We start from the raw sequence: 12,769 nt of genomic DNA, 5'->3' as shown, positions 1-12,769 counted from the left end.
GGTTTATTTACAAGGGAAGGGAAAATGAGGAAATGTACAACTCAGGGAGAAAAGAGGGAGATAAAGTCTTAAATGCATCCTGCCCCTTCCGCCAACCTGGAAACCCAATGGCACTCTGAGAGCTGGCCGCGAGCCAAGAGCCATGAAGTCAAAAAATGTGCAAGACCCATATGTCTGGTTTTATACCAAACCTGGCTGCTTAACTCCACCCTCAGGTCCCAGCAACCTTCGCTTTGGTGATGATGGGATTTGTTTTTCCCAATATCCTGATGGCTTTGGTCTGGAGTAGGGGTAGAGTCCACAAAGCCTGTATGGAATTAGCTCAGGACATCCTTTTCCCCCTAACAATGGTACTTCTTTTACCACCTTTAGCACTGCACATCTGCACCTTCTCTCAAAACTTGGCCTTAATTCTATCTGTTGCTGGTTGCTGATCTACAAGATGAGATTGGGGTAGAAGTTGAAGTGCTTTGCAGGTGACCTGAGCTACCCTTGTTCTCTCCTCTCCTCCCCCTTCTCCTTCCTTTGGTCTCAGACTCCGGATCCTGTGCTGCTTTAGCCAAGGGCAGAAAGGGCTTGGCTGCAGGCCTGTCTTCTGTGAGAATTCCAGCTTGGTGGTCCAGGGGTCAAGTTGGGGGTGGTGGAGGGGTGCTCTTGTTCCTCTAAAGCTGTGCTTTAGAAATATTTTTAATATTTGAAACAGAAGTACCACTTCCGGTGATACTATTGCATTTTTCACTCAAGTTAGCACACTCAGAGTTTGCTTTGTTTTGCTTCTAAGTAAGGGTTTTTGTTTTTTAGAGAAAGATTAAATGTATATTCTTGTCAGGATTCAAGTCTTGGCTAGTTTGGTAATTATGAGCCAATCACTTCACTCCACTGAACCTAGATTTGAGATTTGGAGTCAGTTTCTTCCCCCTTTTCAAGCTTATGTTCTCTATCTGTGATGCAGGCACAGTAATTGGGGGCCTAGAGGTTACCCTGAGGGTCAAGTCAGGTGATGGTTGTACCAGAGCTGTACCATGGATTATGCTCATCAGCTCTGTGACTTTGGACTCTATTTCTGTGGTAATTATTTTCCCTTTCACCCAAATTCAGCACAGGGCTGGGCATGTGCAGAGATTATTGTCAATCTGTACTTGAACCAAAATTCCTAGGTCAAGGGTCCCCATTGGGAAGATGAAAGGAAAATATCAGGGTGATTGAGTCCTGGGCTCTTGCAGTATGAGGCAATCAGGGAGAGGCCGCAACCAGGGTGCCGTGGGACTTCCGGGGTTCGAATGGGGGGTGAGCTGCCCTCTGCCCTGTCTTCTTCCGAGTGAGGGTGGCCACGCAGGCCCTTTGACTCTTCTAGATTTGTGTTTGAAAGTGTTACAACCCCGCAGACACCTGCCACCTTCTTTTCAGGTACTCCCAAGTAATTAATTACTCAATGTTTAATTTTCTCTCTAAAACTGCTTGTAGAACTTAATGACCCTTTAAAAAATGTTCTCGAAGGGCCTCCCCTGGTGGCGCAGCGATTGAGCGCTGGGTTGCAAAGCTGCTCGCAGCCTCTGCAGCGCCAGTTCAATCCCCGGGCGATGGGCAAGGGACCCACATAGTGCACAGACCTCTCCTGCCGCCCGCTGCTCCCCTCAGCAGTGTACTTCGGTCCTTCTGCCTGTTCTGCTCCCCACTCTGGCTCTGGTGAATTCTCTCACCCTTCCGCGCTTCTGACTGTACCTGGTGCTTGTATAAATAAATAAATAAATAAATAAATAAATAAATAAATAAATAAATAAATAAATCTTTAAAAAAATGTTCTCGAAACCACCACCACCATTGTAGATCTTTTCCATATATTAGTTTTTGCTGATTTATCCACTTTTACCTCTCTCTGCTGTCAAACTCATCTTCATTTTTTGTTTTCTTCTTCCTGGTTCAGAAGTTAGATGGACTCGTCAAACTGCGGACAGTTCGAGAAGCACCAGCTGAGTGCGTCTGCCCCCCAGGTAAGTGGACATTGGATGCTTGACAACTATAGGCCTGACCTTCTCTCACCTGTCTGCTCAAAACTGCCGATGACCTGGTGAAGAGGATCGCCTAGGTTTCCAGCTATTGGCGCCTTGTCGACTTTCCTCAGCCTCTCCTCTTACATATTCCCTGGCAAGCTTATTAGTCAAAGATTCCAGCAAAACTAACTCACTGACTTGGTTTGGTGAGGATGGTAGTATTGGTGAGGAGCTACAATGACTTATAATAAAGGTTTAGATCCTCGGGAAATAGCAGCCATCTCATTCTAAAGACCGGAAAAGAGGGGTGGATGGGTGCTCGCAACATTAATGTTGTCATTGTCACCCTAGCTCTATTTCAAACATGGTGCGAGAGATAAATAATGTGCTGATATAGTTTGCTGTTGTTGTTTTTATTTCTTTTGGTGGAGGGAGAGAAAGGATGAAAGAAACATGATCTGAATTTTTCAAATAATTGTGTGTCTCTGGGTGTTGGTGGTATAGATGGGATGACCGTGAACCAGGACATGTTGCTTCCTAATCCATGTGCTTCAGGTCTAACAGTTGTCCTCATGTGCACAGACCATGGTTGAGAATACAGGTGTGCTGCCTCAGCCCTGGTATTTCCCAAGTTAAACTGATGTTTGGATAGAATGGTATGTCATACCAGTGAATGAGTGGAAGGCTGTAAAACTTCTCAGACGTCCCACTATGGCAGACAGGGTGAGAGGAAACCAGAGCCGAACCCAGTGGCTCTGTCCTGGCTTCCACTAGCCAATTTGTTCGGCATATCCCAATACATTTCAGCTGGTTCAGAAACCAAGCTCACTGAGAATGAACATCTCAGTGCTAGGAGGTGCCTAACAAAGATTTTCTGCAAAGGTGCACCTCATGTGAAAATTCAGTCTGTGAATGGCCAGTGGGAGAGAATTTTATGGTCAAGCTTGAGTGAGCCTTTCCAAGGTTTTAATAGGAGGAACAAGGACATGACAAGTAATGACATCATCAACAGATTAGCAAATCAGAAATTTCCATTCAGTGGGGGAAAATCTTCTGACCCACAAGTGAAATTTTGGATTATCTGCAAAATGTATGAAGCGAGAATAATTTCCCCTACTGAGTGTTGTGTGGATGTAATTTGTGTGAGTTATGTAGATAAAGTGTTTTTTAAGCCAGGGGTCACCATGCATTCATGAGATTGGAAATCTGTTCAGTGGGTTGCAGAGCATTTTGAAATTTCGAATTAGCATAGATTAGAATAAAAAATATTGGCATAAAGTTTTTGTTTAGGCTATTTATATTTGTAGTGTGATCTACATAGTGAGATGAAATGGGTTTCTTACTGTAGGTTTGCTGACCGAACATTTCAAAGTCTCCAAATCGATGATACATGGGAAGTGAGGTGAGGTGGCATGGAGCTCCTGAATTATTCTGAACCAGGTCCAAGTCTTGTTCTACCACCTACTAAGTATGAGGAACTTTAACAATAAATAATAATAATGTTGGGGTACACTCTGTAGGATTTTTTGAGGGCATGGAGGAAGTACAGGTCAAGGTCCAGGAACTGGAGACAGTCCTGTGCCTACCTTCCCCTGGGGGTCCTGAACCTCTGAGAGAGGTATCAAGAGTGTTTCAGAGAAGACAATGGAGGCAGAAAGACTGGTAAAACTCCCAGAACCCTTAACAAGAAGGCAGTGATCTGCCCTGTTCTCTGGGGGTGCCCAGCAATCAAGTGCAGTGTTGTTGTCTGAAGGGCTTGTGTCAACCATCAGGCTATCCCTGCAGTTGTGACCAGGGGTGCAGCAGGATGGCTTCTGCCAGGCCCCAACACACATCTGTACCCACAGGCTTTTCTCTCCTGTCACCTGGAGCTGGAGAAATCTCTCCAACCCTGTGGACCAGAGCCCTTTGGTGATAAAAACCCTCTTGTCTGGCACATTCTCCCTTATCATAAAAAGGACAGATGCCTTTGCCTCCAACATGAGAAGCCTTGATTCATTCCTTCTTCCCAGTTCTGATCTTCCCTGCAGACTTTTGGATTCTGTACACACAGACCACCCTATGTAGCTTGGATCCCTGTCTGATTGAATACCTTCAGATCCCCCTAGCCCGGTTCTTCCCATGTCTAGGGGACAGTGTAATCTTTTGTTAGATCCTAGGGTACAGCAGAGAGAAAAGTGAAGCCTGAAAAGGGGAGACTTCTGTACATGTCACCCATTGTGAAATGGGTACTCAATGGGAGCTAGGTACTCAAAGGAGGGTGGGCTTTGAACTGGAAGGTCAAGATTCTTCTTTTGCCCCAATCAGGAGAGCAAGACTGGCAGGTCTGTTACTTAAGCTATCACTGTAACCTCAGTTTACAGGTGAGTGAGGGAACCTCATCCTTGCACCTCTTGTCTATAAAATGGTATAGTAGGTTGAATTGTGTCCCAGTTCTGACTGCCCTCACCTCCATGTTTGTAAACAAGATCTTTTGGAAGCAAGATCTTTTGCAGGTATAATTAAGGATCTCAAGATGAGATAACCCAGGATTTAGAATGGGTCCTAAACCCAATGATGAGTGTCCTTAGAAAAGACCCACCAGGGAAGATAGAGGGAAAGATCAGAATGACATGTCCACAAACCCAGGAACGCCAGATTGCGAGTAGCCACCAGAAGCAGGAGGGGGGCATGAACTGGATAATCCCTCACAGCCTCCAGAAGGAACCAGCCCTACTGGCAACTATATTTTGCAACTAGACTCTCCAGAATAGAGAGAATAAATTTCTGTCACTGTAAGGTTACCTTTGTGGGAGTTTGTTGCAGCAGCCTCAAGAGTCCAAAGCAAATGAGAACATAACTCCAAGGACCTCTTAGAAGGTTGTTGAGACTCTGGAAATATGGGGGACATAGGAGTTGCCTGTGCCACAAAGGGTGACTCAGATGTTCGGGGTTGCTGTCTGAGGCTTCCTCACATACCTGCCCCCCAAAAGATATCTGTTCTCCAGTGCTAATATGGGCTTCCCACACATGCAGCTAATCCATATTCCTCTGTTCTCAGGTTACTGTTCACAGTTTACAAATGTTTGTTTTTGAATTGGAAATAATGTATGATGTGATAGAAAAAAATTTAAGTGCTATATATTACACATAAAAAATAAATTCTTGCCCTTCTTCTGTTCCCCCTTCCAGAGGGCGCCTTTCCTAGTTTGCCAATGTCTTTCTAGAGTATGCTGGTTGATAGAACGTTCTGTGATGATGAAAATGTTCGTTGTCTATGCTAATAGTGCTGCCACTACCAGCTGCTATGGCTGAGGAGCCCTTGTGTGGCTGTGTGACTGAGGAACTAGGTTTTACATTTGTATTTAATTTTAAATCACCACTTGTGGCTATGTTATCAGACAGCCCCGTCTGGAGGCAGTTTGAATACATTTCAGGAAGCAACTCCCCTCTTGTTTTACACAAATGGTATCTTATATTGTCCTTATGTGACTTTTGTTTGTTTGTTTGTTTGCCTTTGAGATGGATTGAATCAGCCTGTGTGCCAGAGAGCAGGTGCGCCTCCTCGTTTTGGGGGTGATATAGGAATACTGTCAAGCTGTTGGAGTATCCTGTGAGGTAGCCAGCCTACCCCTCCAAAGGACATCTTTTACCTTGTTTACTATCCTCTTTATTCTACCCCTCCCCCTTTCTATAGGCATCACATGTACAGCTTTACATTTCCAGATTTTTATATATTACATCATGATCACCACCAAGCATCTAGTACCATCCATACAGTTGACCCCCTACCTGTTCTTCTCACCTCTCGCCCCCCTTCTGGTAACCACCATTTTGTTGTCAGAATCTAAGGGTTTGTTTTTAGTTTTGTTTTGTTTTTTCATTTGTTTTCTTTATCTTCTATATCTGTATGAGTGAAATCATACATTGCTTGTCTTTTCTCCTGAGTGAATGATCTGTTAGCACAGTTCTTTTAGGTCCATCCATGTTGTCACAAAAGGCAAGATGTCACCTTTTTTTGGTTTTGCAACTGAGTAGTATGCCATTGTGTATGTAGACCACATCTTCTTTAGCCACTGGTCTGTTGGTAGTCACTTAAGCTGTTTCCATACCTTGGCTGCACTGATTCTCATTCCTACCAGCAGTATACAGGCGTTTTCTTTTCTCCATATCCTTGCCAACACTTGTGGTTTCTTGGGTTTTGTTGAAACAGGTAAGAGGTGAGCTCTCATTCTGGTTTTGATTTGTATTTCCCTAATACCAAGTGACGATGAACATGTTTTCATGTGTCTGTTGGCCATCTGTGTGTCTTGTGAAGTGTCTGTTTAGATCTTCTGCCCATTTTTTAATCACATTGTATTTTTTGTTGTTGTTGAGTTTCCATCCTGTGTTCTCAGAGCATGCTTTAGGGCAGCGTCAGAGGGAAGGAGGCCTGCTACCTTGGTCAGCTCTCTGCCTTCTTGTGCTTTGTGCTGAAACCTCTCTGATCCAGACACTGCTGCAGAGCCTGTGACCACTGGGCTGGAAAGACGGGAACTCTCGATCTATTGGGCGAGGTTGACCACAGACTAGTAATTCTAGAATGTTGCAGGAAGAACTCTGACAGGGCTTGGCCCCAAAGCCTGCACTCTTGGAGATGCCAGCACAATACGGCCCTCACTGTACCAACAACTCATTAGTCAGACGGTCCTGAGGGACTCAAGAACCCCGAGGCCAGGATTTGAACTTGACTCTGCCACTTGAGCAGTCACTGTGTGGTCCCGTGCTGTATGTCCTGAGATGTGGGCCATCTGGTGTGAAAAGTCCTTGTGTTCACTCTTTTAGCTATATTAATAAAGCACAAAAAGGAAAGTTACTAGCACATGTAACTGGAAATGGAAAGGTCTGGGGTAGAGTTGGAATCAGGTCTGACTGGGCTCAGAGGCTCTCTGTCCATCTCTCAGCTCTTGTCTGCGTAATCTGAGACCTTCTCTCCTTGAGCTGGTAATGTGGCCACCAGCATCTCCAGTGATGGGTCATGCCTTCTCAGCAACCTCAGGAAAAGTCCCGGGGAGTGTTATGGGCTGAACTGTGTCTCCTTTACCCCAGTTTTTACGTTGAAGTCCTTACCTTCAGTACCTCAGAATGTGACTGAACTTGAAGATAGGGTCTCTAAAGAGGTAATTAAGATAAAACAAGGCTCTTGGAGTGGGGTCCTAATATATTCCAATTGGAGATTTGTCTGGCTTGGGGCAGGTGCCCTTGCCTGGACAATGGTGAAATGTCTGTTTAGACCTTCTGCCCATTTTTTAATCACTTTGTATTTTCTGCTGTTGTTGAGTTTCCATCCTGTGTTCTCAGATTGTGCCAGGTCTGGATCATGATTGGCCATGACCAAACCTGACCTGATTGGCCAGGTCTGGGTCATGTGACCTTGGGACTCAGGGAGGATTGATGCTACCAGAACCAGGTGGGTTAAGAATGGTAAAGAATGGTTATCCCAAGGAAAATTAGGGTGCCTGTCTCAGAAGAAGAGAGAATGAATGTAGATACTGAAACAGGGGCAAAGAAAGGGCAACAGGGCAGGAGGCCGGGTAAAAGGATGGAACTGCCACCCACCTGCCCAGGCTCTGAGACAAGAGAGCCACCAGAAAGCCCCAAAAGGCCAAAAGCCAAAACCAAGAGCCATAGACTAACAAAGGACAGTGCCTGATAAGAAGAAGATAGGTCACTGTGGGTTCTCACCCGCGCACACAATTGCAAGAGACCCTGGACTCCAAGAACAATAACCATGGGGTTTATTTTACAAACAGGGGAAACAAGGAGCTCACGGTATCCACAAGTGGTGATTGCCTTACCCAGATAGCGTCAGTGATGGTCGCCACCGGTCACCAGGAGTGCTGGATAGCAGTGGCCAGTAGTGATGGCCACTACTGGTCCTTCAGAGGCAGCAGCAGAAACACCCAATGTTAACAGCTCCTTGTGAGTTGTTGGGTTATACCAACAACAAATGGCTCTTTGAGACTCCAGGCCCATGGCCTTTGGTGCTCCTCTAAGACAATGTCAGAGACAGGACCAAGACCCAGTATGTGGCAGAGTCCCTTGGCTTCTCTTCCCTTCTCAGAGGTTGGCTGCTGATGCTTCTTTTCTTTCTTTGGAGGCTGAAACTGTCTTCTTTTCTTTGGTGCTGGCATCTTCTCTCCTCTGGGGGCTGGTGTCCTCACTCTCTCCAGGGGCTGACTTTGTCTCTCCCTCAGCTCCCTTCAACCCTGGCTTATATCCTCTTTCAGGGTGCCCCACCCACAAGTCTGATTGGACCATTTTTCAATCCTGTGGCTGATTGGACCATTTACCAATCAGCCTATAGCACCTGATTGGTTCTTTCCACAATCTAGGAAGTGGGCTTTACATAAAAGGGCTCTGAGGAGCAACCGCCACAACTGACAGATAGGCAGTTACTGGGCTCTGAGGAGCAACTGCCATAACCGACTTGTGGTAGAGCAGCAGGTTGAAAATATCACTGCTCTTCCCAGCTCCTACCACTGAGACAGCTGGGTTCCAGTAACAGATGGGCTGATTCAAATAGTAGATGACCCCTTTAGGCCTGCTCCAGGGACAACTGGCCTGTCACATCTAGGCAGTCCTTAACTGGGGACTGTAGATGGAGTTTAGTTTGACCATGTTTTGTCTCACTTTAAGCACATAAGGGCAGTCTTTTCTCTCTGCTAAACTTATCCAACAAGTGTTGTGGTCAGTGATAAAACATGTGGACTCTGGGTCCACACTGCTTGATTCAGTCTCTGTCATTTCCCAACTTCATGATCTCAGATGAGTACTGAGACTCCCTGACCCTCAGTTTCTCATCAGTAAATGGAGTTTCTAATGGCTCCTACTTCCTAGGATTGTTGGAGGATTAAATAAGTTAATACACAGAGTTTAGAGCATGGCCTGGTACTGCTTCCTTCCTGACAGTCTGGTTACATTCACTCACCCATTACTCCAAGCCAGTCCATACCCACTTGCACTGGCAGAGAGGTAGAAAGAAGAGATTCAGAGTTGGTGAGTGGCTGGGAATATTCCGGAGGGAAAGAACAATGATTTGGCAGTCTTTATTGGCATGTTCTTTCGGGAAATGGGTGAGAAAATGCTGGCAACAGAGTCCACAAGTTAGAAAACTGGAAAGGCTTGGGTTGAGCTTGGGTGCTTTTGTCAGGCACTAATGGCATCCAGAAGTCTTGGTGCAAAGCTTGGAGCCTCTGCCCCTTCACACAGTTCACACTGGTTTCTAACTGGGCTCTACTGGCTCTGGAAATTACTATTAACTTTTCAGAAAACTGGTCATACTTTTCATTTCCTTTTTATGCCTTTTTTGTTTCCTTGCATAATGTTCTAGTGGCATTGCATGTGGTTTCCAAAGGATGTGAACTATGCTTGCAGTGTAGAATGACTTTCCAGAAATTAATAAACAGATTAATCAGTGTTAGAAATTTTCTGCTCTGTGAAAATGTTTGGAAGTTTGAGCAGGGGAGTGAAACTTTACAGAGAAGAGCATGGAGCGCAGTGCGGAAATGATACAGAACCTGATACATTTCATCCATAGTTTATGGGAAATGTTACAGGGTGGAATAGAAGTGGTAAAAGTTACCATATTCAGCTTGTCTACTGTATTTGTTGGCCCAGAAAAGAGCTTAGTGAAAAGGGGGGCTTCTTGTACTTTAAAATCAGAAACTGTTGCCCTTTTGAATTATTTGTAGAATTTTAGTTCTAGTTGTCTTGGTAAAATTAAGTAATGTAATGTTTGTGGTAAAATTAAGTAATGTAATTAATGGCAGTTTGTATCAGACTATACAAAGTAGAAGGAGATAATCTGTCTGATTTATTTTTTTGGCCATACTTGTCTGCAAAATTAATTAATTCATTCATTTACTCATTCATTCATCTCTCCCTGACCTCTCTTATGCTTGTTCTGTGGGCAATAGTGCCTAGAACTGTTAGAGGTAATGCAGAGCCAGTGATTGGAAGATGATGGCACAGGTCCAAGAACCCTGATATACTGAGACTGAGAAAAGAGTCCTAAGAAAAAGTTGTACAGAAATTTAGAGGAGGAGGGTTAAGAGGACCTGGACAGGGAGAGGTAATAGTTTAATATCTGGGTAGGGTTTTGAAGACTGATTGGCATTTTTGCCAGCTGAGTTGGAGACTTAATCCATGAAACCAGCGTCCTGAGTAGAGGCAAAGGGGGTAGTTCCAGGTGTGATGAGGTACACTGGTTGAAAGGCAGTAATGGGATGTTAGGAGAGTGTTAGTTAGGGAGGGGTGTGGACTGTATTCCATAGCAACCAGTTGAAGGAGTCTGAATAGAACTTATCTTTAAGAGGAATACTGTAGAAACAACTCAGAAGATAGACTGGATCTGGTTCTGTCACAGAAACCCACTGAGAGGGTGCTCTGGGCCAGGATGGTCTTTTTTTTTTTTTTTTTGTTTTTTTTTTTGTTTTTCACTGACTTTTTATTTTTTTATTTTTTTTTATTAGATAATAAATTTTATTGTTATATTCCCCATACAATTGCAGAGCCCCCATTCTGACCCCAATCCCTCCCCTCCCGCCCCTGCCCCCCTAAAAGTGTCTCTGGTTCATAGTTTTTTGTTGATTTTGATTTTCACTTTCTTATAGTTATTCATTCTCCTGGTCCCTTATTTAAGTTTTCTAGATTCCTGCTATGAGTGAGACCATCCGGTATTTTTCTTTTTCTTTTTGGCTTATTTCGCTGAGCATGATCCCTTCCAGCGCCATCCATGTTGCTGCAAATTGCATGTGTTTATCTTTTTTGAATGCTGTGTAATATTCCATGGTATATATGTACCACATCTTCTTGATCCAGTCATCTATTTTTGGGCATTTGGGCTGTTTCCAAAGCTTAGCTATTGTAAACAGTGCTGCTATAAACATAGGGGTGCAGGTGTTCTTTGGAATTGATGTTTCTGTGTCCTTTGGGTAAATACCTAGGAGTGGAATTGCTGGATCATATGGAAGCTCTATGTTTAGTAGGTCCAGAAATCTCCACACAGCTTTCCACAGTGGTTGGACCAGTTTGCACTCCCACCAACAGTGCAGAAGAGTTCCTTTTTCTCCACACCCTCGCCAACATTTGTTGTTGCTAGTTTTTTTAATATGTGCCATTCTCACTGGTGTAAGATGGTATCTCATGGTAGTTTTGATTTGCATTTCCCTGATGACAAGTGATGTTGAACATTTTTTCATATGCCTGTTGGCCATTTGCATTTCCTCTTCAGAGAAGTTTCTTTTTAGCTCTTCTGCCCATTTTTTGACTGGATTATTTTCTTTGTTGTTGTTGAGTCTCATCAGCTCTTTGCAGATTTTGTGATCAGTCCTTTATCATTAGTGTTGGGTGCAAAAATGTTCTCCCAGTTGGTGGGGTTTCTCTTTGTTTTTGTTATTGTCTCTTTTGCTGTGCAGAAGCTCTTTAATTTGATGTAGTCCCAGCTGTTTATCTTCGCCTTCACTATCACTGCTTTGGGTGATGTGTCTGTAAAGATGTCTTTGATGTGCAAATCACGTAGTGTTTCGCCTATATTTCCTTCTATGTATTTTATGGTTTCAGGTCTTATGTCTAGTTCTTTAATCCATTTTGAGTTGATTTTTGTGTATGGTGTGAGGTAGTGGTCAAGCTTCATTCTTTTGCATGTAGCGACCCAGTTTTCCCAGCACCATTTATTGAACAAACTTTCTTTGCTCCAATGCATAGTCTTTGCTCCTTTGTCGAAGATTAGTTGACCATAAATCTGTGGGTTTATCTCTGGATTTTCTATTCGATTCCATTGGTCTGTATGTCTGTTCTTGTTCCAATACCATGCAGTTTTGATGATTATGGCTTTGTAGTATAGTTTGAAGTCTGGGAGTGTGATGCCTCCATTCCCTTCTTTTTTTTTCAGGAGAGCTTTGGCTATTCGGGGTTTTTTGTGATTCCATATGAATTTCATCAATAATTGTTCTATTTCTTTGAAGAATGACATTGAAATTTTGATTGGAATAGCATTGAATCTGTATATTGCTTTTGGAAGGATGGCCATTTTAATAATGTTTATTCTTCCAATCCATGAGCAGGGGATATCTCTCCATTTCTTTGTGTCTTCTTCTATTTCTTTTAACAGTGTTTTATAGTTTTCTTTGTATAGGTCCTTTACCTCTTTTGTTAGATTTATTCCCAAATATTTGATTTTTTTTGCTTCAATAACGAAAGGGATGGTTTTTTTGATTTCTTCTTCTTCAGATTTATTGTTTGTGTATAGGAAGGCTACTGACTTTTGCGTGTTGATTTTGTATCCTGCCACTTTACTGAACTGATTGATGAGTTGAATTAGCTTTTCTGTGGAGTTTTTGGGGTTCTCTATGTATAATATCATATCGTCTGCAAATAGTGATAGTTTGACTTCTTCTTTTCCTATTTGGATTCCTTGGATGTCTTTCTCTTGTCTTATTGCCCTGGCTAGGACTTCCAGTATTATATTGAAAAGCAGTGGTGAGAGTGGACATCCTTGTCTTGTTCCAGATCTTAATGGAATTGCTTTCAGCTTTTCACCATTGAGAATGATACTGGCTGTTGGCTTGTCATAGATGGCCTTTATGATGTTAAGGTATGTTCCTTGTATCCCAAGAATTTCAAGGGCTTTTATCATGAATAGGTGTTGCACTTTGTCGAAAGCTTTCTCAGCATCTATTGATATTATCATATGGTTTTTATATTTCTTTTTGTTGATGTGTTGGATAACGTTGATTGACTTTCGGATGTTAAACCAT

The 12,769-nt window shown here is 43.4% G+C and overlaps 1 protein-coding gene across 1 annotated transcript in view; it reads left to right on the top strand.

Moving 5' to 3' along the window:
- COL23A1 (collagen type XXIII alpha 1 chain) overlaps positions 1-12,769 on the top strand; it is a 395,499-nt gene that overhangs the window by 46,660 nt on the left and 336,070 nt on the right. The window contains exon 2 of the mRNA XM_054690972.1: positions 1,925-1,991. Coding sequence (XP_054546947.1) covers positions 1,925-1,991 — 67 coding nt within the window. The remainder of the gene's footprint in view (positions 1-1,924; positions 1,992-12,769) is intronic.

The sequence above is a fragment of the Talpa occidentalis genome, unplaced genomic scaffold (assembly GCF_014898055.3).
Source record: "Talpa occidentalis isolate TD23 unplaced genomic scaffold, MPIMG_talOcc4v2.1 talOcc4.9, whole genome shotgun sequence".
NCBI lineage: Eukaryota > Metazoa > Chordata > Mammalia > Eulipotyphla > Talpidae > Talpa > Talpa occidentalis.
The sequence above is the reverse complement of the archived record's forward strand: the minus strand, read 5'-3'. Positions and strand labels throughout refer to the sequence as shown.